At 45.2% G+C, this 27,487-nt stretch overlaps 1 protein-coding gene across 1 annotated transcript in view; it reads left to right on the top strand.

The window, feature by feature from the left end:
• Window positions 1–21,983, top strand: part of LOC137535438 (zinc finger protein 420-like) — a 97,733-nt gene extending 75,750 nt beyond the window's left edge. Inside the window, exon 4 of the mRNA XM_068257270.1 lies at window positions 19,847–21,983. Within this exon, the coding sequence (XP_068113371.1) occupies window positions 19,847–20,715 (869 nt within the window). The 3' untranslated portion in view covers window positions 20,716–21,983. The remainder of the gene's footprint in view (window positions 1–19,846) is intronic.
• Window positions 21,984–27,487: the final 5,504 nt, after the last annotated feature.

Below are 27,487 nucleotides of genomic sequence, written 5' to 3'. Positions count from 1 at the left end.
AACAAACAAGGAGGTACGAGGTCAGAACAGCTTCTAAGGCTAGTACTACAGATATTAGATTGGGCAGAACAGAACCTTCAGTCGATTTCAGCAGTACATCTCAAGGGTTCACTGAATACCATGGCAGATCTATTAAGCAGAAAAAAATTGTCAAATTCAGAGCTAAGTCTAAACCCAAAAATATTCAGGGAGTTGACACAGATGTGGGGTTGTCCTCAAGTAGATCTGTTTGCCAACTGGGAGAACACACACTGCGACCAGTTTTTTTCCCTAGATCCAAGAGGAGCTTTAGGCTTGGCTCAGACATGGGATTTTCAGATCGCCTATGCCTTTCCGCCAATCCCTCTATTGTCAGTAGTATTACAGAAGCTAAGATCAACTACAATGTATATGATACTGATTGCACCCAATTGGCCAAAACGAGTCTGGTTCCCAATGATAAAATCGATGTTGGTGGACAAACCGATCCAATTGAGAGACAGACACAGCCTCCTCAAAAGAGAAGACGAGTGGACTCAGATTCCCAATCTTCAGCTGACAGCGTGGTTTCTGAGGGGCAAATCTTAAAAAGAAGAGGATTATCTGACAGAGTAACAAAAACGATACTGAACAGTAGGAAAAGCGTTACGAGGGCAATCTACTTAAGGTATTGGAAGACCTTTTGTAATTGGAAAGAGCAATCAGGTCTGAAATCCAACAGACTGGCCTCAGTATTAGAATTTTTGCAGGATGGAGTCGACAAGAGACTGGCGTTAAGTACCTTGAAAGTGCAGATTGCAGCCCTTTCAGTTTTTCTTAATAGGCGGTTAGCCTTGGAACCCTTAGTTATTAGATTTCTGAAGTCGGTAGAACGTTCTAGGCCAGTAATAAAACATTCATACCCAAGATGGGATTTAACTTTAGTTCTTAACGTCTTAATGAGTGAAGACTTTGAGCCATTGAATGAAATTACATTAACCTTCCTGGCGGTAAGCCCGAGCTGAGCTCGGGGTAAGACGCCGGAAGGCACCGCTCAGGCCCCGCTGGGCCGATTTGCATAATTTTTTTTTTTGCTGCACGCAGCTAGCACTTTGCTAGCTGCGTGCAGTGCCCGATCGCCGCCGCTACCCGCCGATCCGCCGCTATCCGTCGCGCCGCAGCCGCCCCCCCCAGACCCCGTGCGCTGCCTGGCCAATCAGTGCCAGGCAGCTCTATGGGGTGGATCGGAATCCCCTTTGACGTCACGACGTCGGTGACGTCATCCCGCCCCGTTGCCATGGCGACGGGGGAAGCCCTCCGGGAGATCCCGTTCTTTGAACGGGATCTCCGGATCTCCGATCGCCGGCGGCGATCGGAGGGGCTGGGGGGATGCCGCTGAGCAGCGGCTATCATGTAGCGAGACTTTGTCTCGCTACATGAAAAAAAAAAAAAAAATTTTAAAAAAAAGATTTGCTGCCCCCTGGCGATTTTTTTGCAAACCGCCAGGAGGGTTAAGATTATTAACAATGAAAACAGTTTTTTTGGTAGCAGTGACCTCAGCAAGGAGGATAAGCGAGCTGGAAGCGCTAAGTTCGGTTGAACCTTTGTTTATTTTTCACGATAGGGTAGTCCTGAAGACGACGAGTGAATTCTTGCCAAAGGTTGCTACCCTGTCCAATAGGATGCAAGAGATTGTATTGCCTTCCTTTTGTAAAAACGCAATGGATCCAAGGGAAATTAAATGGCATAAACTAGATGTCAGAAGATGTTTGCTATTTTATTTAGACAGAGTAAAGGAGTTTAGAAAATCTACGGCATTATTTGTGAATTTTTCTGGAGCAGCAAAGGGTAAAAGCATGTCTAAGGCCTCTATAGCAAGATGGATCAAATCCTGCATTAATGAAGCATATAGGCTTAAGGGAGTTCCATGTCCAAGAGAAGTAACAGCACATTCGGCTAGGTCAGTTGCAACTTCCTGGGCTTACAGAGCTGGAGCGACGGCAACCGAAATCTGCAAGGCGGCCACCTGGAAGACGGTGAACACCTTCATCAGACACTACAGGTTGGATCTACTATCGGCAGAGGAATAGACTTTTGGAAGAAAGGTTCTTCAGGCTGTGATCCCTCCCTAAGGTTAGTGTTATTTATTGCATATCATCTCATATGTAAGCACCTGTCCTGGAGGGTTATTTGAAAAAACCAAAATTAGCTTACCTGGTAATGCTGTTTTTAATAACCCTCCAGGACAGGTGACCCACCCTAAAAACTTATGGTTGCATGTAAATAACTGTATGTATAAACATGTGGTCATAAAAAGCTTTAAACTATAAGCGGATATGTAGGTAATGTGTGAAGTAGGATAATCTATCGGAACAGTTAATTGTAACATACTGGCAGGTAGAGGTTAGAGGTGGAACTTATAGAGAGCTAGTTCTTTGTGTTTCCTGTTGGGGGCGGGGCCTAATCTCATATGTAAGCACCTGTCCTGGAGGGTTATTAAAAACAGCATTACCAGGTAAGCTAATTTTGGTTTTTCTGGTGACTGGTGCCCACATTATGATTTTCTGGTGAACTCTGCCCACATTATGATTTTCTGGTGAACGCTGCCCACATTACGATTGTCTGGTGAATGCTGTCCACGTTACAATTTTCTGGTGACTGGTGCCCACATTACGATTTTCTGGTGAACTCTGCCCACATTATGATTTTCTAAAGGCCCACATTACGATTTTCTGGTGAACTCTGCCCACATTACGATTTTCTGGCCCACATTACGATTGTCTGGTAAAATGCTGCCCACTTTACAATTAATTTACAGTGAAACGCTGCCCCATTACGATTATTTGGCACCTATGGGGGGGGGGGGGGGCATCCAAATATTCGCAGGGGGGCCCAGTGATTTCTAGTTACGCCCCTGGCTTTGCCCCATCCATGCAACAAGCTACAATGACTGTCTATCCTGGGAAGGGAAAAAATCCTACACTCTGCAAGTCATGTACACCAATTGCTCCCCTTAAAGAGAACCAGAGATGAACGTTTCACACAAAATAAACATATCAGTCGATAGCTTATAAAGAATAAATGCTCTACCTGATAATTTTACCGCTCTGGTGTGCCTTTTTTAGTGTTTTTTTATCCATTATTGCTCCAGGAAAAATGAAATATCGCCGCCGGCTCATATCCCTTCTGCTTCCGGGTTTTGAGTTGTTCTGGATGTGCTGTCTAGGCTATATGAGACCTGGCTGCTATCTAGGCTATATGAGAAAGGCTGCTTCAGCCTTTCATCTGTGTGCTTTCATTCTGGTATGATGTGCAGCTGCCTGTAGGAAGTGTCTCTCATAGAAATGAAACTGCAGTCATCATCAGTATCTATGCAGACAGAGCACACAGGGATCATATTGCAGCCACACTTGTCTGTTTCAGAGCTTCTCTCTCAGCAGCAGCAGCAGCAGCCCCTTCCATGTCATCACAGCTCTCAGTATGCAAAGCAGGAAATCTGAGCCAGGAGGTGGCAGGCTTGGGCTTGAAAAGACTCCACAGAAGAGTGACTCAGCTATAATGATTCCAGGTCAAACCTAGACTGAGCCAGTCAGGGATTCTTATCACAGCTGCTAATAGACTAATTAAGCAGATAAGAATGAAACTAAAGCAGGGTAGGTGTGTACAGTCATGTTCCCACTGATAAATGTAATAAAATACATGAGGGTGCTTCGTCTCTGGTTCTCTTTAAAGAGGATCTGCAAGAAAAAAAACACTCTGTGGGGGATACTTACCTCAGGAGGGGGGCGCATCTGAATCCTAATGAGGCTTCCCCATCCTGTCAAGCCTCAGCGATCCAGCGCTGGCTCTCCCAAAACAACAGCCAGCAAGCCTGTCGGCTGTGGCGCAGTAGCACCTGCAGTATTTCCCATCCCCGGCTCCAGCACAGGCACAGTAGAGGATTTACACTCGGGCTCAGGCGGAAATAGCCGAGGCCAAGCGGGTCCATTCTACTGCGCAGATGAGAGTCGCCTGCACAGTAGCGAGGACCCAATCAGGCTCGGCTGTTTCTACCTGAGCCCGAGTGGAAAGCTGCATCTGCGCCTGTGCTGGAGCTGGGGAAGGGAAATATTTACCTCCCTGCTGTTCAAGGGCTGCCAGCACTGGAGGACCATAGGATCCAGAGGATTCCCCCTCCCGAGGTAAGTACCACCCCAGGGGAAGTTTTTAAAGTTACAGATCCTCTTTAAACTCTTTGGTGACTTTCAGGAGATGCAGTCCAAACATACAAAGGCGAGTCACACATTATGCAGAGATGTGAGATGCTGGACCGATGTGAAAGCCACCAGTAATATAATCCAAAAGGTTTGCAAAAGTAGTAAAAGGAAAAGAAGCGTTTATTCCCATAATATGCCAGATGTCTGTTCAAGTAAAATGTACATCTGGCACATGATGTGGCTAAACATCGCTTTTCCCTTTACTGAGAGGGCGGAGCTTTTGGATTATATTCCGGGAGGTACAGGAATGCAGCTCAGCACAGCGGAAGTTGTAACTCCCCCAGGATCCAGACGCTGGCAGCCTGTCTTCTAACAGTCCTCGGAGGCTCTCATTCCTTAGGTGGCATCACAGTTTGTCACATGACAACTGACAGCAATCTCACCATGGAGGTAGAGCACCACCCGGAGGAAAGGAGGAAGAATTAGGCTCTGTAAGTGACAGCAACATAGGAGAAAAGTAATTTATGGCCCATTTTACTCTGGAAAAAATGTACTTCTTATTTGTTTATGTTTGCACATATTTTACTATTTTTCGCCATAGTGCCCCTTTAAAAGTGCAGTTGGCCATATCAATTAGTTACACATTTTGTGTTTGGGACCAGTGAAAAAGCCTTGGGGGGCCGCTTAGTTTGAGGACCACTGCTCTATGGGGTAGGATTGAAACACCTAGAGAGTTTCAAGTCCTACCCCATAGAGCCTTCCTGGTTATGTGTCCAGTCATATGCTTCTGCGCATGTGTGGCCCCACCCGAGAGTGGCCTGCGCAGTACTACTGCACAGGCGCAGAATGCTCCCGGCTTTGGGAGCTCGGGAGGGTTGTGCATGCAACCAAGCTGCACATGCTCCGAATAGTGCAGCTGTCCAAATTCTCGGGAGGGATATCAAAAGAACGGAGCGGCCAGAGAGGTAGCCCACACACCTCATGAGGCTGGAGGGAGTTCCAATCGCAGGTAACTTGCTTTTAGATTATTTAACTGTTTGTGTCTTTTGCATAACTGTTAAGTAAGGCCTCTTTTGATAAGATTAAGGATGATCCCTGAGTAGTGGTGATGCTGCTCAGTGCCAGGCTCCAGAATCGCCTCGGCCCTCTACAGCTGTACCCCTGATGATCTGATGTCGGCCCTGCTGCTGCACATACCCCAGACACTTGCTGCCAACACAAGCACCACAATCTCAGGTGCTGCTGCATTGGTGGAATGTTTCCGCTGATTAGTGCGAGATGTTTCTGCCACGTCAAGCTGCCAGCTGCCCATCTATTTATCCCTCATGCAAAATTCAATACATGGACGTGTAATATTCAGCATTGCATTACACAGAGCTCTGTTATTATGGTGTGATGATGCAGCGTGCTGACAATTCATGCTGTATGACATTTCTCTGCTGGTTAGTGTTGGAATTACTCAATTTCTAGAAGTGTTACAAAAACAGTTCTGGTTCATGGACATTATATGCATGGAGTTTGTATGATCTCTCCATGGGTTTCTTCTGGGGACTCCGGTTGCCTCCCAGTCCCTCATCCCATAAACATACACAGATAGGTTATTTTTTCTCCTCACTCCTCCAAAAACATTAAAAAAAAAGCTACAAAGACTATTCGATCTAGTGGAAATCCCAGTCCAGACAACATCTCCAGTAATTCTGCCTCTTCTTTCCAGTCTGGTGGAAGAAACTGACACCCAGGGGGGGGGGGGGGGGGGGAACTGACACCAATAGGGGTTGCAGAGGTAGCCACCGCATCGGGGCCCTCCCTCAACTACAGTATTAGCTCTCTATTGGTCATGTGCTCATACTGATCACTTCTATAGATACTTTGAATTGTGGTAATCATTAACAAACTGTTCCCCATCCCCTTCTTGCACCTCTGACACTGTAGTTGCCATTGGCAGGTTTTGGTGCACTGTATCAATTGCTATGTATAGAGTGCTTGGGGGTCCCCAATGTAAAACTTGCATCGGGGCCCACAGCTTAGCTACACCACTGCTGACACCTTCTGCAACTATGGAGCCACATCCATATGGCAGCTCTACATCCCCAGCAACTGTCGGGGGAATAAAAATTATGATAATGATGATTATGATAAATAATAAAATCAACTAAAATAATAATTAGTAGTATAATGGTGGCCACTAATGATCCAACCTTTTTCATCCAATCTTACCAAATCTATGTAGTATAAGGGTAAACTGAATGAATATACTGAATGGATACTTCAGGCAGTTACCTTATATTACATAGAAATGGTAAGATTGGATGAAAAAGATTGGATCATTAGTGGCCACCTTAAGATAGCTGGGTGCGGCTTGAGATATTGCTACGAACAGAGGTTGCAGTTAGCCGATTGACCACAAGATGGCGATCACACCTCCGCCAGGTGGAACGCACAGAAAGGAAGGAAACCAAAGACGGGAAATGGTATAACAGACATTTGCAGGAGGTGGAGAGGAGACATTTCTGGAAGAGGTAATTGTTATATATTGGGCAGAGCAGAGGTTGGGGTGGACATACTTTGTTACAGAGGAGGCCATAGTACACCTGTCACTATCCTGATCATCCCCCTTGCAGTAATTGCCATACAAAAGACTTTTATATAACTGCTGTGACTTGTTTGCCTGTCTTCTAGTGGCCCCCCTACATGCAGGGTTGTTGCTGCCATTAAGGCAAAGGGGGCAATTGCCCCATGGACCCAACCCCTGCCAGCCCTCCGTCCCCTGTGCCATCGGACATGGGCATAGCTTCCTTCCAACTGTCCCACTTTTGGATAGACAGTCCCTCTTTGGAAACGCAGTCTCTCTTTCTTCTTTGTTTTTCCCTCTTTTAGGACTGATGTACAGATTTATGGAAATATATGTATTTTTCTACAAAAAAAAAGTGTTTAAAGGGAGTTTGAAGCCAGATTTAAAATACAAAACAGATACTTATACTAGGAGAGGGAAGGCTTTGGGCCCTATAGAGCCTTCCTGTGCCTCTCCTGGTTCCGTCATCCCTGCGATGGCTCCCTCGTTAGCAGTCTCTGCTGGTGTCTGCTCTCTGCCACTGCCAAAGGCTTCTGAAGTCTTCTGGAGCCCAAGTGCTCCCGAAGACAGTCTGATCTGTACTGCACATGCGCGACCATGCTCAGGCACATGTGCAGTACGGAGCTGCTCGTCTGCAGGAGTACTCATGTTCCCAAAGACTTCTGAAGCCTCCCAAGGCGGGAGATTTGAATTGGAGATCCAGCGCTGGAACGAAGGGACCATGAGAGGAGCAGGAAGGCTCTATAGACCCAGAGCCTTTCCTCTCCTTAGGTGAGTATTTGTTTTTTATTTTTAAATTTGGCTGCAGATTTACTTTAATTGACTATAAATTTTAATAGTTAATATGAAGTAAAATGAACCAGGATAGAAAGGACCAGTGTGGTTTGAATGATAAACAAAAACATATTTTTCTTATTACATTTTTATGGTATGTGTGACTAGGGGTGTGTTGGGGGCTTTATTAGAAATGTGGCAGGGGCGTGGCTTAAAGTGCACCTGAGAAGGGGTGACTGGGGCTTCCTCCAGCCCCCTCCAGGATGATCACTCCCTCGCCGTCCTCCTGCACTACCTGGATCCTCCGCAGTTTAGCTGAAATGTCCTTCAGTCATGGGCCAATCGGCGCAGATGCAGTCCGGCTGTGCGCGTTCCCCTGTCATACTACTGTGGCCAGGAGCGTCCTGCACCTGCTATGGGGCGCGTGCGAGGATGGGCTGTGCATACACAGTATGCCCCAGACCGGAGAACTTTCCAAGCTGAATCGTGGAGAATCCAGGCAGCGCAGGAAGATGGCAAGGGAGCGATCAGCCTGCAGGGGGCTGGAGGAAGCCCCAGGTATGTATATGTATATTCTTTTTTAAAGCCCCCCATCTCAGGCTCCCTTTATGTGTCCCTCTATCCCACCTGGTCTCAGGGAGTGTCGGTCCTCCTCACCAGCCGGCCACTCGCTGCCTGCACTACTCTGCACGTCATGCAATCATGTGACATACAGAACAGGAAGAAGGATGGCACTGCAGAGGATGGACGGTCTCTGGGATCATGTGAGAGTCACTGGGGCCACCCTGCTGTGGTTTGCAACGGGAGGACACAGAAGGAAGGGGCTGGGGGGGGGGGGGGCATGGAGAAGTAGTATGGCGTCAAGCCCCCCTCCCCACAACCTCAGACATCCCCATTGCTAGTAGACTGCTCTAGGAGCAGGAGGGGGCCCAGGATGCATTTGATTGCCGGGACACAGGACCAGGCATACCAACCTGGACATTTGGGAGGCATGCCCCTAGTATTGCAGCGCCCTCCTGAGGTCTCGGGTAGTTGTCACCTCTCTTCCCCCTCCAGAATAGCTCAGTTAGGGGGTTTGAGATGGGATTGATGTTCTTATGTGGAGTGACTGATGCTGGTAAAGGAAGCGGATAGAGATCTCACTGTATAAAGAATAAGGGTGTGTACACACATCCAGTTGTGATTGGGGCAATCTTACCATTTCCATGTAGTATGAGAGATTGTAGAGAGATTGCCTACACAATCTGTTCATAGTATTTAAAAAATGTATTTGTCCTCTTACTATATGGAAGTGGTAAAATTAGCCAATTAAGATTGGATCCAGGTACACAGTTAAAGTCTTCAAGATTTTGATATTGATACAGAAGATCACCCCTTCAGCTTCATCATTATATTATCAATGACTGGAGTGACACAGTTTATATGACTGAGAGATGTCTGGTGGGAATGTTATACCAGGTAATGGGGGAATGTTTAGAGATATGAAGGGTGTGAGCAGAATCCAGGCACATACATCTGTAAGGAGAGCTTATGTTATCAGTGACTGGCTTTATATGGCTGAGAAGTGGCTGATGGGAATGTTATATCAGGTAATGGGTGAATGTTTAGTGATATGAAGGGTGTGAGCAGAATCCAGGCGCATACATTTGTAAGGAGAGCTTATGTTATCAGTGACTGGCTTTATATGGCTGAGAAGTGGCTGATAGGAATGTTATACCAGGTAATGGGGGAATGTTTAGTGATATGAAGGGTGTGCGCAGAATCCAGCCGCATACATCTGTAAGGAGAGCTTATGTTATCAGTGACTGGCTTTATATGGCTGAGAAGTGGCTGATGGGAATGTTATACCAGGTAATGGGGAATGTTCAGTGATATTAAGGGTGTGAGCAGAAACCAGGCGCATACATCTCTCAGGAGAGAGCTTATGTTATCAGTGACTGGCTTTATATGGCTGAGAAGTGGCTGATGGGAATGTTATACCAGGTAATGGGGAATGTTCAGTGATATTAAGGGTGTGAGCAGAAACCAGGCGCATACATCTCTCAGGAGAGAGCTTATGTTATCAGTGACTGGCTTTATATGGCTGAGAGGTGGCTGATGGGAATGTTATACCAGGCAATGGGGGAATGTTTAGTGATATGAAGGGTGTGAGCAGAATCCAGGCGCATACATCTGTAAGGAGAGCTTATGTTATCAGTGACCAGCTTTATATGGCTGAGAAGTGGCTGATGGTAATGTTATACCAGGCAATGGGGGAATGTTTAGTGATATGAAGGGTGTGAGCAGAATCCAGGCGCATACATCTGTAAGGAGAGCTTATGTTATCAGTGACTGGCTTTATATGGCTGAGAAGTGGCTGATGGGAATGTTATACCAGGCAATGGGGGAATGTTTAGTGATATGAAGGGTGTGAGCAGAATCCAGGCACATACATCTGTAAGGAGAGCTTATGTTATCAGTGACTGGCTTTATATGGCTGAGAAGTGGCTGATGGGAATGTTATACCAGGTAATGGGGGAATGTTTAGTGATATGAAGAGTGTGAGCAGAATCTAGGTGCATACATCTGTAAGGAGAGCTTATGTTATCAGTGACTGGCCTTATATGGCTGAGAAGTGGCTGATGGGAATGTTTAGTGATATGAAGGGTGTGAGCAGAATCCAGGCGCATACATCTGTAAGGAGAGAGCTTATGTTATTAGTGACCAGCTTTATATGGCTGAGAAGTGGCTGATGGGAATGTTATACCAGGTAATGGGGGAATGTGAAGGGTGTGAGCAGAATCCAGGCGCATACATCTGTAAGGAGAGCTTATGTTATCAGTGACTGGCTTTATATGGCTGAGAAGTGGCTGATGGGAATGTTATACCAGGTAATGGGGGAGTGGTTAGTGATATGAAGGGTGTGAGCAGAATCCAGGCGCATACATCTCTCAGGAGAAAGCTTGCAGGAAGAAGTATAGAGTTCTATTTTTAGGATAATAGGCCTTTAGTGCAGAGAAGGATACATGTATCTATATGGTGGATTGGCGCTTTTCCAGAGTGGTTTTTTAATTCACTCCCTGACGCAAGTAAGGAAGTGAACTCTTTGATCCGGAAAAGAATAAATACAATGTTTTTATTCTTAAAAACGTGAACGCAATCGCTGCACAAAGCAATTTTGTGAGCGTTTTCGGTTTTCCTATACCTTCCATTCAGGGCAAATCGCCCTGAAAATGGTCCATGCACCACTTTAGTCAGCGGCAAGCAAACGCAACGCCCTAATCAGAACTATCTCATTGGAAAGCACAGTGTAAGCGATTTTAGGGCGATTTGTACACATTGCCTGTGTTAAAAAAATCCAAAAAAAGCCTCTAATGTGAACAAGCCCTCAGGGATGGAGACATATAGAAGAATATAATCTGTGAATAGTGCGGAGTGGAGCTGTGACTGGCTGATCTTGTATGCCATGGAATACTGAGCCCATAAGATCCTCGTGGAGCAGCTGCCACCTCCAGCTGGTGCCTCACACATATGCACACTCTCTATTACCTTATCTCTGGATTTCTATTACTTCTTATGCTATAAATCATGCAGCTAAAAAAACAATACTTTGGGTTTATTTACTGCAATCAGAGGGGGTTTTATATCCCACAGTGGTGTACTTGAATTTGGGGCTCCATGGAAAATCAGGTGCAGGAACAGTGTCGATAGTAGAATATCGTAAATTTACCAATAGTCTACTATTTTAATTGTCATTAGTAAAATGTTGGTAATTGTTACTATAGCTAAATCTACCCCTACTCAACCCTACACAGAACCCTTATTTACCTATGCCTATCCTTAACCCCCGTGGTGGTGCCCAACCCTGGCACCCGAATTTCCCTTATGGCGCTGACTTGCCAATATTTTCAGTTAAGGTCTATGGCGATGTCACCGCAGTGGGAGAGGTTGGAGTCTGCCCAAAGGTGATGGCTGGTGGGGCAAAGCTAGGGGGTGGAGCCAGGTAACAAGGGGCGTGGCTGGTAGGACAGGCAGAGGAGATGGAGGCTGCAGCTGGAGAGGGGTTGGGTGGCCTCTGCTGCTTTGGTCCTGGTATTGGCACTGCCCCAGCTGGGAGGTTTGTTGCTACGGCTCTTGGAGGGTTTGGGGTTAGTAGGTGATGGACAGGAGGGCTCAGGTATGGTCAGGATACAGAGCTGCAGTCCCATCGGCCTAGTACATCAGCTGCCAGAGCCATAAGTAATGATAATTTATAGCTAATTAGCTGCAGGCCTCTGCTCCTATCTCCCTCTGTCTCCAGCTGTTCTCTCCTCACATCCTCATCCATCTACCGCTGCCGTCACTGCTGTAATCTCCCAGGAATGTGTGCATGGAGAGGAGGAGAGAAGCACCAGATGATGAGCAAGGCACACTGGAAGAGAGGACTGTGGTGCTGGATGTGCATGTGTGTTTATTAGTGCTAATATCTCACAGCTATAATCTGTTATCCTTTACAGATTTGAGATCTGAGCTCAAAGAACAGGAGAGGAGTGATCAGCAGTCTATGGAGGAGGGTGACATGATGAGGACAATCAAAGAAGAAGAAGAAGAGATGTATGTGACGAGTGATCAGAAGCCTATAAAGATGGGTGACATGATGGGAACAATTAAAGCAGAAGCAGAGATCCATGTGAGGAGTGATCAGCAGTTTATGGAGGAGGGTGACATGATGGGGACAATTAAAGAGGAAGGAGAAGAGACGTTTGTGAGGAGTGATCAGCAGGCTACGAAGGAGGGTGACATGATGAGGACCATTAAAAAGGAAGAAGAGGAGAAATATGTGAAGTGTGATCAGCAGTCTATGGAGGAGGGAGACATGATGGGGACAGCTATAAAGCAGGACCCTCTTACAGAGGGAAAAACAGGTGAATAATCAACATTAAATATGTTTTTAGTTATTATGACCATGTCACACCCATGACACCCCTATTACTTCTCACATCCCTTGTGTACATAGTGTGTTATACCTCATTACAGGCACACTGTGCAGTCACATTACTCACATCACACCCCTATTACTTCTCACATTCCCTGTGTACATAGTGTGTTTATACCTCATTACAGGCACACTGTGCAGTCACATTACACATCACACCCCTATTACTTCTCACATTCCCTGTGTACATAGTGTGTTTATACCTCATTACAGGCACACTGTGCAGTCACATTACACACATCACACCCCTATTACTTCTCACATACCCTGTGTACATAGTGTGTTTATACCTCATTACAGGCACACTGTGCAGTCACATTACACACATCACACCCCTATTACTTCTCACATTCCCTGTGTACATAGTGTGTTTATACCTCATTACAGGCACACTGTGCAGTCACATTACACGTCACACCCCTATTACTTCTCACATTCCCTGTGTGCATAGTGTATTTATACCTCATTACATGCACACTGTGCAGTCACATTACACATCACACCCCTATTACTTCTCACATTCCCTGTGTACATAGTGTGTTTATACCTCATTACAGGCACACTGTGCAGTCACATTACACATCACACCCCTATTACTTCTCACATTCCCTGTGTACATAGTGTGTTTATACCTCATTACAGGCACACTGTGCAGCCACATTAAACACATCACACCCCTATTACTCCTCACATTCCCTGTGTACATAGTGTGTTTATACCTCATTACAGGCACACTGTGCAGTCACATTACACATCACACCCCTATTACTCTTCACATTCCCTGTGTACATAGTGTGTTTATACCTCATTACAGGCACACTGTGCAGTCACATTACACACATAACACCCCTATTACTTCTCACATTCCCTGTGTACATAGTGTGTTATACCTCATTACAGGCACACTGTGCAGTCACATTACACACATCACACCCCTATTACTTCTCACATTCCCTGTGTACATAGTGTGTTTATACCTCATTACAGGCACACTGTGCAGTCACATTACACACATAACACCCCTATTACTTCTCACATTCCCTGTGTACATAGTGTGTTATACCTCATTACAGGCACACTGTGCAGTCACATTACACACATCACACCCCTATTACTTCTCACATTCCCTGTGTACATAGTGTGTTTATACCTCATTACAGGCACACTGTGCAGTCACATTACACATCACACCCCTATTACTTCTCACATTCCCTGTGTACATAGTGTGTTTATACCTCATTACAGGCACACTGTACAGTCACATTAAACACATCACACCCCTATTACTTCTCACATTCCCTGTGTACATAGTGTGTTTATACCTCATTACAGGCACACTGTACAGTCACATTACACACATCACATCCCGATTACTTCTCACATTCCCTGTGTACATAGTGGGCTTGATTCACAAAGCGGTGCTAACCTACTTAGCACGTCTAAAGTCTTTAGATACGCTAACCAGGGTGCTAAGTAGGTTAGCACCGGATTTCTCAATCAGATCGCGCGCTAACTTTGCGCGCGCAAGGTTTTACGCGCGCAAAGTTTTTACTCGCGCTAAGTCCCATAGGCTTTAATGGGCACTTCGCGCGGAGCGCCCTGCGCTCTGTGCAGTACGCGCGCAAAGTTTTACGCGCATAAAGTTTTGCGCGCGTAAAGTTTTATGCACGAAAAGCTTGTTTAGGCGTGCTAAGGGGGTTTTCACAGGCGTGCTAACAATTAGCACCGCTTTGTGAATCAAGCCCAGTGTGTTTATACCTCATTACAGGCACACTGTGCAGTCACATTACATACATCACACCTCTTTTACTTCTCACATTCCCTGTGTACATAGTGTGTTTATACCTCATTACAGGCACATTGTGCAGTCACATTACACATCACACCCCTGTTACTTCTCACATTCCCTGTGTACATAGTGTGTTTATACCTCATTACAGGCACACCGTGCAGTCACATTACACATCACACCCCTATTACTTCTCACATTCCCTGTGTACATAGTGTGTTTATATTTCATTACAGGCACACTGTGCAGTCACATTACACACATCACACCCCTATTACTTCTCACATTCCCTGTGTACATAGTGTGTTTATACCTCATTACAGACACACTGTGCGGTCACATTACACATCACACCCCTATTACTTCTCTCATTCCCTGTGTACATAGTGTGTTTATACCGCATCACAGGCACACTGTGCAGTCACATTACACACATCACACCCCTATTACTTCTCACATTACCTGTGTACATAGTGTGTTTATTCCTCATTACAGGCACACTGTGCAGTCACATTACACACTTCACACCCTTATTACTTCTCACATTCCCTGTGTACATAGTGTGTTAATACCTCATTACAGGCACATTGTGCAGTCACATTACACATCACACCCCTATTACTTCTCACATTCCCTGTGTACATAGTGTGTTTATACCTCATTACAGGCACACTGTGCAGTCACATTACACATCACACCTCTTTTACTTCTCACATTCCCTGTGTACATAGTGTGTTTATACCTCATTACAGGGACATTGTGCAGTCACATTACACACATCACACCCCTATTACTTCTCACATTCCCTGTGTACATAGTATGTTTATACCTCATTACAGGCACACTGTGCAGTCACATTACACACATCACACCCCTATTACTTCTCACATTCCCTGTGTACATAGTGTGTTTATACCTCATTACATGCACACTATGCAGTCACATTACACACATCACACCCCTATTACTTCTCACATTCCCTGTGTACATAGTGTGTTTATACCTCATTACAGACACACTGTGCGGTCACATTACACATCACACCCCTATTACTTCTCACATTCCCTGTGTACATAGTGTGTTTATACCTCATTACAGGGATATTGTGCAGTCATATTACACACATCACACCCCTATTACATCTCACATTCCCTGTGTACATAGTGTGTTTATACCTCATTACAGGCACACTGTGCAGTATCATTACACACATCACACCCCTATTACTTCTCACATTCCCTGTGTACATAGTGTGTTTATACCTCATTACAGACACACTGTGCGGTCACATTACACATCACACCCCTATTACTTCTCACATTCCCTGTGTACATAGTGTGTTTATACCTCATTACAGGCACACTGGGCAGTCACACTACACATCACACCCCTATTACTTCTCACATTCCCAGGGTACATAGTGTGTTTATACCTCATTACAGGCACACTGTGCAGTCACATTACACACATCACACCCCTATTACTTCTCACATTCTCTGTGTACATATTGTGTTTATACCTCATTACAGGGACATTGTGCAGTCACATTACACATCACACCCGTATTTCTTCTCACATTCCCTGTGTACATAGTGTGTTTATAGCTCATTACAGGCACACTGTGCAGTCACATTACACATCACACCCCTATTACTTCTCACATTCCCTGTGTACATAGTGTGTTTTTACCTCATTACAGGCACACTGGGCAGTCACACTACACATCACACCCCTATTACTTCTCACATTCCCGGGGTACATAGTGTGTTTATACCTCATTACAGGCACACTGTGCAGTCACATTACACACATCGCACCCCTATTACTTCTCACATTCTCTGTGTACATATTGTGTTTATACCTCATTACAGGGACATTGTGCAGTCACATTACACATCACACCCATATTTCTTCTCACATTCCCTGTGTACATAGTGTGTTTATAGCTCATTACAGGCACACTGTGCAGTCACATTACACATCACACCCCTATTACTTCTCACATTCCCTGTGTACATAGTGTGTTTATACCTCATTACAGGCACACTGTGCAGTCACATTACACACATCACACCCCTATTACTTCTCACATTCTCTGTGTACATAGTGTGTTTATACCTCATTACAGGCACACTGTGCAGTCACATTACACATCACACCCGTATTTCTTCTCACATTCCCTGTGTACATAGCGTGTTTATAGCTCATTACAGGCACACTGTGCAGTCACATTACACACATCACACCCCTATTACTTCTCACATGCCCTGTGTACTGTGTTTATACCTCATTACAGGCACACTGTGCAGTCACATTACACATCACACACCTATTACTTCTTACATTCCCTGTGTACACAGTGTCTTTGTACCTCATTACAGGCACACTGTGCAGTCACATTACACACATCACACCCCTATTACTTCTCACATTCCCTGTGTACATAGCGTGTTTATACCTCATTACAGGCACACTGTGCAGTCACATTACACATTACACCCCTATTACTTCTCACATTCCCTGTGTACATAGTGTGTTTATACCTCATTACAGTCACACTGTGCAGTCACATTACACATCACACCCCTATTACTTCTCACATTCCCTGTGTACATAGTGTGTTTATACCACATTACAGGCACACTGTGCTGTCACATTACACATCACACCCCTATTACTTCTCACATTTCCTGTGTACATAGTGTGTTTATACCTCATTACAGTCACACTGTACAGTCACATTACACATCACACTCCTATTACTCCTCACATTCCCTGTGTACATAATGTGTTTATACCTCATTACAGGCACACTGTACAGTCACATTACACACATCACACCCTTATTACTTCTCACATTCCCTGTGTACTGTGTTTATACCGCATCACAGGCACACTGTGCAGTCACATTACACCCACATACCCCTATTACTTCTCACATTCCCTGTGTACATAGTGTGTTTATACATCATTACAGGCACACTGTGCTGTCACATTACACACATCACACCCCTATTACTTCTCACATTCCCTGTGTACATAGTGTGTTTATACCTCATTACAGGCACACTGTGCAGTCACATTACACATCACACCCCTATTACTTTCCACATTCCCTGTGTACATAGTGTGTTTATACCTCATTACAGGCACACTGTGCAGTCACATTACACCCATCACACCCCTATTACTTCTCACATTCCCTGTGTACATAGTGTGTTTATATCTCATTACAGGCACACTGTGCAGTCACATTACACACATCACACCCCTATTCTCACATTCCCTGTGTACTTAGTGTGTTTATACCTCATTACAGGCATACTGTGCAGTCACATTACACACATCACACCCCTATTACTTCTCACATTCCCTGTGTACATAGTGTGTTATACCTCATTACAGGCACACTGTGCAGTCACATTACACATCACACCCCTATTACTTCTCACATTCCCTGTGTACATAGTGTGTTTATACCTCATTACAGGCACACTGTGCAGCCACATTACACATCACACCCCTAGTACTCCTCACATTCCCTGTGTACATAGTGTGTTTATACCTCATTACAGGCACATTGTGCAGTCACATTACACATCACACCCCTATTACTTCTCACATTCCCTGTGTACATAGTATGTTTATACCTCATTACAGGCACACTGTGCAGCCACATTACACACATCACACCCCTATTACTTCTCACATTCCCTGTGTACATAGTGTGTTTATACCTCCTTACAGGCACACTGTGCAGTCACATTGCACACATCACACCTCTATTACTTCTCACATTCCCTGTGTACATAGTGTGTTTATATCTCATTACAGGCACACTGTGCAGCCACATTACACACATCACACCCCTATTACTTCTCACATTCCCTGTGTGCATAGTGTGTTTATACCTCATTACAGGCACACTGTGCAGTCACATTACACACATCACACCCCTATTACTTCTCACATTCCCTGTGTACATAGTGTGTTTATACCTCATTACAGGCACACTGTGCAGTCACATTACACACATCACACCCCTATTGCTTCTCACATTCCCTGTGTACAGTGTGTTTATACCTCATTACAGGCACACTGTGCAGTCACATTACTCATCACACCCCTATTACTTCTCACATTCCCTGTGTACATAGTGTGTTTATACCTCATTACAGGCACACTGTGCAGTCACATTACACACATCTCACCCCTATTACTTCTCACATTCCCTGTGTACATAGTGTGTTTATACCTCCTTACAGGCACACTGTGCAGTCACATTGCACACATCACACCTCTATTACTTCTCACATTCCCTGTGTACATAGTGTGTTTATATCTCATTACAGGCACACTGTGCAGCCACATTACACACATCACACCCCTATTACTTCTCACATTCCCTGTGTGCATAGTGTGTTTATACCTCATTACAGGCACACTGTGCAGTCACATTACACACATCACACCCCTATTACTTCTCACATTCCCTGTGTACATAGTGTGTTTATACCTCATTACAGGCACACTGTGCAGTCACATTACACACATCACACCCCTATTGCTTCTCACATTCCCTGTGTACAGTGTGTTTATACCTCATTACAGGCACACTGTGCAGTCACATTACTCATCACACCCCTATTACTTCTCACATTCCCTGTGTACATAGTGTGTTTATACCAGCCTGTAATAAAATGATAATGGTCACTGTGCATTATTGTACACAGATTGCTCACATTAGGGGATGGTTTATGTATAGGAGTAGATACAGTATGTATGTATTTATATCCAACTACAGGAGTACTGGTAGTTTGGCGTCTCCCTGACATAATAATTCCTCCACATTGCAGCTCCTATAATTTAGTGTTGCGTAATGTTACAATAGCTTTATTTGTACAATTGGGGACAAGAGAGAGATGAAGGTACATTACAGGGGGCATATGAGTGACACGAGGATACAATGGTAATAAGAATGTGTAAGTGACACCACATTGCTCTACACACATAACACAGATCTCTTGCTATAAGTACATATAGGTCTGTTGTCACAGGAGTAACACATTGCTTCCATTGTCTCATCAAGCTGTACAACTTACTGCTTTTCCATGTGTGGCCAATGCTTTATGTGTAGGGAAGTCAATGAGATGGAAATAAATCTGAAATGGTGCAAATTGTATGCTAATTATATGCAAATGTATGCACCTGCTGCATCTGGTCCATTTCCTAACCTACATGTCTTTTGCATCAACTTGGAATTATCAGCAGGTCACTGAACCTCCCTAATGATAATTGTTCCTCCCCTCAGAATTCTCTAACAGGAAGTGATGATGTTTCTCTATTTGCAGGGCGGAGTCCCGGCATCAGGAACCTCTCAGAGACTCGTCTCTCTGTATCCACAGACTGTACAACGGATGATGATGTCACTGGACAAGAGTCTCCTGCAGATATCCTGGTTACCCCAAATATTCCCCCAGACTCCCCTCACCTGTCTAACCCTGAGGGGCCTCATACCCAGCACAGCTCTCTCCCCGCTGGAGGGTCTCATTCCTGTTCTACATGCAGGAAATGGTTTGTGTGGAAATCAGACCTTGTCATACATGAGAGAACTCACACTGGAGAGAAGCCCTATTCATGTGCGGAGTGTGGGAAATATTTTGCACATAAATCAAATCTTATCAGTCATGAGAAAAATCACACTGGTGAAAAGCCATATTCATGTCCTGAGTGTGGGAAATGTTTTTCACGGAAATCACATCTTGTCGATCATGAGAGATCTCACACCGGTGAGAAGCCATTCTCATGTTTTAAGTGTGGAAAATGTTTTGCACATAAATCACATTGTGTCACACATGAGAGATCTCACACTGGTGAGAAGCCCTATTCTTGTTCTGAGTGTGGGAAAGGTTTTCGATGTAAATCAGAGCTATTTATACATGATAGATATCACACTGGCGAGAAGCCATTTTTATGTACTACGTGTGGAAAAGGTTTTCGATGTAAATCAGAGCTTACCATACATGAGAGATATCACACTGGTGAGAAACCATTTTCATGTACTACGTGTGGAAAAAGTTTTCGATGTAAATCAGACCTTGTCATACATGAGCGAACTCACACTGGTCACAAGCCATATTCATGTGCTGAGTGTGGGAAATGTTTTGGACAGAAAGGAAGCCTTTTCAGACATGAGAGATCCCACAGTAGTGAGAAGCCCTATTCCTGTGCTGAGTGTGGGAAATGTTTTGTGAGTAAATCGGAGCTTGTCATACATGAGAGATATCACACTGGTGAGAAGCCCTATTCATGTGCTGATTGTGGGAAATCTTTTGTACAGAAATCACTGCTTGTCAGACATGAGAGATCTCACACTGGTGAGAAGCCCTATTCATGTGCTGAGTGTGGGAAATGTTTTGCACGGAAATCACATCTTGTCAGTCATGAGAGAACTCACACTGGTGGTAAGTAAGGGTCAGTAAAACATAGCTTCACCTTTGGTGAACCTGAACTGGCCACAGCATACTGCTCTCCATCTCCCCAGCATAGCTAGAAGTAGGGAGGATGGAGAGAAGAGTGCAGCGGCCAATAACAGGCTTAACCCTCTCTCGTCGCTGGTGAGAAGCTCTATTACTGCACTGAGTGTGGGAAATGTTTTGGCTATAAGTGTTGTTTTCCATTGTTTCTTTTATTTCTTGCTAGATGCACATGGCAGCACATCTACACAGAATCCCAGGGACTCTTCCATGCTGCTCAGTGCATTGGTTTGTAAAGCAGTAAAGTCTCTGAACTGAGGTGGCATGATGAGATACACATGGGTACACGTAGTACATAAAATTTATTTAAATTTTCACATGTTAAAGCTGGATCCAGGGAGCATTGTTATTCGGTATTCTGGAGCGAGCTGGTGCAGCGTGTGAAAATGTGCAGCACACTGTCAGTTGTCTTTTCCTCACAGCAAAACGTGTATCAATGCTTGCTTGTGATAGTAAGAAAAATAATACAATAATGCATAAATGGAAACTGGGCCTAAGCTGGACACACACAGGACTGCTATTCAGAGAGATTGGATCACTGTGACTGTGATGGGATCTTCCAGGGAGCACCTGATTTCTCAACATAATTTTAATGATATTGTTATAGATCTTCATAGTTATGCCCTCACAGGGGAAGATTTACTCCTATTTTACATGATAATACTATAAATATGATGGCAGCAATAGATAAGGTATTAGAAGTCAGATGTATTCCCAGGTCATATTATACTCCAGCACAAATAATGCAGATACTGTACATCCCAATGCCTCAGTGCTGCACCCCATATATTGTTATATGTGTTACAATCACTGCTATAGACACCCCAATACCTCAGTGCTGCACCACAAATGTAAATTAGGAGATGATTGGATACAGGTGTTTGGGCTGGAGGTGAGATACAGGAATTCTGGGATGGAGAGGGGGACAGGTTATTGTTATATGTGTTACAGTCGCTGCTATAGACACCCCAATGCCTCCGTGCTGCACCCAAATGTAAATTAGGAGATGATTGGATACAGGTGTTTGGGCTGGAGGTGAGATACAGGAATTCTGGGATGGAGAGGGGGACAGGTTATTGTTATATGTGTTACAGTCGCTGCTATAGACACCCCAATGCCTCAGTGCTGCACCCAAATGTAAATTAGGAGATGATTGGATACAGGTGTTTGGGCTGGAGGTGAGATACAGGAATTCTGGGGTGAAGAGGGGGACAGGTTATTGTTATATGTGTTACAATCACTGCTATAGACAAAAGTGGGAAGCTTTTGCTGGAAACGATTCTGTGTTATGTAATAAAGTAAATCCTATTAGAATGGAAATCTGAAGTATCTCTCCTGTAGATCCATTGTACGATATAAATGATCAGCTGCATGGATTCCTGGATCCTCTGCCCTCTCCGGTGATATTTGCTGTGAAGGTTCTGGTCCCACACTTATTGCTGATGTATAAATATGTGTTGGAAAAGGAGGCACTGCCCCATCCAGGCAACAAGCTACAACGACTGTCTATCCTGGGAGGGGAAAGGATCCTACACTCTGCAAGTCATGTACACCCATTGCTCTTTTTAAAGAGGATCTGTGGATAAACATCGCTTTTCCCTCTACTGAGAGGGCGGAGCTTTTGGATTATATTTCGGGAGGTACAGGAATGCAGCTCAGCACAGCGGAGGTTGTAACTCACCTCCCCGGGATCCAGATGCTGGCAGCCTGTCTTCTAACAGTCCTCGGAGGCTCTCATCCCTTTGGTGACATCACTGTTTGTCACATGACGACAGATGGCGATGTCGCAATCGGGATAGAGCACCACCCAGAGGACTGGACTGACATTTTTATGGCAAGCTGTGGAGTTTCTCTTAAAGCGGGTCTGAGATGAAAAACAAACTATAACAAGTAACAAGTAGTATTGTCTATATATCTTATCTAAAGTGTAGATAGTTTACACAGCAAATCCAGCTGCAAAAAATTATGATTATTTATTCCTGTGATACAATGAGGGGAGCCATGTTCTGTTTGTCACATTGTCACAGCCTGAGGGCTGGAGATGCTATCAGCTTGCCTGTGTGTAAAGTCAGTCCCCTCTCCTCCTTCCACCTCCCCTCTGCCTCTGAAGTCAATGGCTAGTACCCTCCTCCTCCTCCTGCCCAGACTTAGATCCCATAAGCCCTTGCTGCAGTGCCAAGGCACAAAAGGAGCTATGGACGAGGCTCGTTTAGTTTATAGGGAATTAGAATATTAAAACAAAACAAAAAAAGTATTTGGCTTGAGGAATGCCCTATAAACTATATGAAAGGAACACAATTATGCAATGAGTAAAAGTTTATCACGGATCCACTTTAAAGGGATCACCAGGCAACATCGCCCCCCCGCTCTACTTACCCGGGGCTTCCTCCAGCCCCTTGCAGCTGATCTGTCCCACGCCGCATCTCTGCTCGCAACCGCTGGCCAGGGGTCCCCGCTGGAGCAGAGGCTGGACTCCTCTACTGTGCCTGTGCGAGTGCCGCTGTCAGTCAAGCCCACATAATTCTGCAGCAGTTGCCTGGAATGTAACCCACCTGAATAGCAATTCCTGTGTCTTGTTTATTCAATGTTTAAACTAATTGCCCCCCCCCCCCCCAATCATCTTCTGTTATATGCAGTATTACAATTAAACCAGCAATTATTATTATAATTACATTTTACTTGTGCACGGATTACCAGCCAGAAGTATGTCCTGTATTGTATCCATTATACCCCCCCCCCCCCATTACCCCGGGAATGGTTTAAAATCATCAGACTTGAGTAGTACGTATGTGTACGAATAATATAAAAGTGTTACCACTTATTAATTTTGGGTATTTACTGTTATTTTACATTCAAGTATATGGGTTCCTCATAGACTTACTACATGGAAAGCATCAAAGCATCACTTTCTTTGTTTCCTCTATAACCCCAACCCCTCTTACATGGCAAGTTCGGGTTAAGCATAAATCCTGTTGTTTGCAGCGTCCTAGGGGCCCCAAATTTGGAAGGCGTGGAGCTCAATATGTCCTCTACCTGCATGCCAAATATCAAGACCCTGGCTGGTTCCTAATAGACAAGGCCTCTAACCCTAACTTCCATTTGTGTGTGTGTGTGTGTGTGTGTGTGTGTGTGTGTGTGTGTGTGTGTGTGTGTGTGTGTGTGTGTGTGTGTGTGTGTGTGTGTGTGTGTGTGTGTGTGTGTGTGTGTGTGTGTGTGTGTGTGTGTGTGTGTACAGTGTGTGTGTGTGTACAGTGTGTGTGTGTGTGTGAGCTCCCAGACTTCCAGACAGTGTTGCTCGGATACCCCTTAATCACGGATCAGAATGCGGCCGTTTTTATTGGTGCCGCATCCGGATCACCCGTGATCGCGTCCCGTATTTTTTTACACGTAACCGGCACGACCCGTATTTTCTCCGTCTTCACACGGCTAAAAAACAAGGCCGTGATCCGGATAGTTTATGCGTACCTATATGCCCTTATGCGTAAAAAATGTATGGGTTTGTATTGGTCATGATGCCGCTGTCAATGCGTAACTACTACATGCGTCACGTAATGTGTATATTGCTCGGTATTCCATTCCCAAATGAGCATGCGTAAATGTCACTCGTACACGTAAAACTGTACGTGTACGTAATGTATGCGTGCTGGCCATGCGTGAAACTTTCTGGAACTTTTCAGGGAAGCAAGGAAGTACCCCAGGACTGACTGCTGTCTGTGCTGTGCTGGACGGAATGGCTCCCAAATTGCCCCCAGAGCTCAAAAGAATGCTGATTGTGGTAAGTAATTGATATTAACCGAATGCATATTGCAGAGTATTAGTGATATTGTGTGCTGCAGTTATATTGTTATGGTACTGTTTTTGGGAGTGCCAGGGGCGAGAGGAGGAGATTTCTGTCAGGTAAGTAAATGCGTTTATTTCCAGGTGACCTGTTTGCCCGCAATGCGTTTATTTTCTGCTGACATGTTTGACCGCAATGCGTTTATTTTGTGCTGACCTGTTAGCCCGCAATGCGTTTATTTTGTGCTGACATGTTAGCCCACAATGCGTTTATTTTGTGCTGACATGTTTGCCCGCAATGCGTTTATTTTGTACTGACATGTTTGCTAGCTAAATGCAAGTAATATCAGTAGTATGAGATCACTGAAATGAGCAAAAACGCTGGGTTTTTACACCAAAATGCCCTTGCTTTGTGTCAGAATGGCCTGGAGATACTCTCTCAGACCACAGTCTCTAGCAAGGACGGAGTTTCTGATAATGGCCGCTGGTTATATACAGGAGGGGAGGGCATAGCCTCCCCTCCTGTGATTGGTTGCTCTAGCCTACGTCAGGGGCCTCTGATTGGCCCAGTGACATCTTTTGAAAGAAAGCTGCGATCACGGCCGTTATTACGGGCCGTGACCCTTTTTTTTTTTTTTTTTACGCTTGCCGTGATCCGGATTTGACTCGATGCCATGATCCATGCGGATCACGGCCTTCGTGTTGTGTAAAAATGGCCGTGAATCACGCGTACCCATGATCACGACCATCCGTGATAGCAACACTGCTTCCAGCGGAGTGTCTTCAGCCTTCTTGCTCAGTCCGACTCGGTGCTTGTATTCTGGGTTGAGCTGGACTTGAAGCCCCAGTCCAAGGCCTAGACCTCGCGGGGACCTTCCTTAGGCTAGCCAGCTTATCCAGAAAAGGAGCAGCCGGCTCATACCCTCCCTAACCTGGATCACTTGGGGTAGGGATCCACGGTTGGAAGAAACATATCTCGAGATGCCATCGAGTGGATGAGAGCGGTGAACAGCTGCAACACAAAACTGGGAAAACTGAGGTTAAACCTTATTGAGGCCAAACACCGATATGGTATTTCCTGTAAAGATGACTTTCTTCGTACTGACCCAAACTTGGTGAAGGTTAAGACAGGGTACAGAAAACAGAAAGATTTGTTAAAGCAACTAGAGCTTTGCGGTGGACCATTTGCTGAGAGACTGGCGTGTCAGAAAAGGTTTAAGCCTCTTCTACCTATAGAAGGCCTAGACATGTCTGAGAACGAAGATAGTGGTGATTGCTTAGCTAAGCAATCCACTGAAGAAAGTAATGGTGAAGGTGTGGGCACTGGGCAGCTGCAGCAAGCAGCCGATGCCTTGGAAGTATCCAGCCAAGAAGATGTAGTGGAGGTGTCCCCCTTACCTGAAGTGAAGGTGGCTGCGGTGTGTGACCCTTGCCCAGTTACCTGTCGCCAGTGCTGAGGTGAATGGAGGTGCTCAAAGTCAGGGTGCCTCTGGGAGCTCTGACTCCATTGTAGATGGTGCCGGCAGTGTGGTCAGAAGAACCTCCCAGAGACTTGCCCAGAAAGGGGAGAAGATGGTCGCCATGCAGCATGATAGCCCCTCTCAAACACCTGTTGTTGGTGCTGGAGTGGCGGGAGGTACTGTGCTATATGGTGCCCCTGAAAGCTCTGGCACTGACCTGGATGGTGCTGGGAGTGTGGGAGAAAGAGTTACTGGTGGTGCAGTAGAAAAACCGTGCTTAGCTGAAGCGGAGAAAAAGATTTCATCCAGCAGCGTGAATTCCCAAGATGCCGCCGATGGACGCCAGCGGGAGGGACTTTCCGGAAGACAGGAAACACGTCAACCCCAACCGGAAGGAGCCACTGCTGATATGCATGATGGAACGCATGCTGATGTGGGGAGAGGCGTACATCCAACCGGAGCTGATGAGCTGCATGGTGATATGCATCAGGAAGAGGTTTGCGTACTTCCAGGTGTAGAGAGTGGAGCACAGAATGTTGGTGGATATGACACCCTACAATGTGAAGGAGAAGGTGGACTTTCCTTTTCCTTCCGCAGGCAAATGCAGAAGGCGGGTCTCCGGATGGTGCCTTGCTGAATGAGTATGGACCTCCCTCTATGCAAATGGGGGGGTTCAATAGTGCTGAAGAGAACTTACTGGTGCAGGTTGGAGCATTATGTGGTGGAGAGGAAGGCGGGACCCTTCCTGCTGAGGACATTAGTATTGAAACTTCAACTCAGCATGAGGATGGAGATAAGTCTGTGGACATGCGTACTGGTGAGATGGATACTTGTGAACCAGTGTTGCCTGTATTAAAGAGAGAGTCTGTACAGCCCCCTGTGAGAATGCATCTTATGAAATTAAATCAGATGCTAGTAATAATGAGTGCTCATTTTCCCAGGATGCAGTGGGTGAGGGAAAAAAGCTTAAACTGTCAACAGCTTCTCTCCCCTTCTGGTAGCAAGAGGAAGAAAAAGACAAAGGGTGTTATTTCCTCTGCAGTAGGAGGGTCTAAGAAAATGAAATGTAAGGGCCATAACAAATCCTCAAAACATGATGTTATTACTTCTGATGTTGAGAGTATGGATGATGAGGATTATGTTACTAATGTTGCTGAAAGTGGGGAAGAGGGAGGTGAAGGTGCTAAAAATGTTGAAAATACTGTTGATGTAATTGATGATGATTCAACTAGTTCAAACCAAGAGACAAAGGGTCGCAAGTCTCTTGAGAAAGGTCTTGACGGCCATTCCGGGGAGGTGTTAAAGAGACTCTGAAGTCTCCTAAAAATTAGGTTTTTACTCTTTAACATAATTGCCCCTCCTAAAATGCTGCATAAATCACCCCAAACCCCCTGGGGGAAATTTGCTGGGCTCCTTCCGCATAGAGGCAGAGCTTTTGGAGCTCTGCTGCTACACACGTCCATCAGCGTGA

Source organism: Hyperolius riggenbachi, chromosome 10, assembly GCF_040937935.1.
Source record: "Hyperolius riggenbachi isolate aHypRig1 chromosome 10, aHypRig1.pri, whole genome shotgun sequence".
Lineage (NCBI taxonomy): Eukaryota > Metazoa > Chordata > Amphibia > Anura > Hyperoliidae > Hyperolius > Hyperolius riggenbachi.
This window is presented reverse-complemented; position numbering and strand designations above follow the sequence as displayed.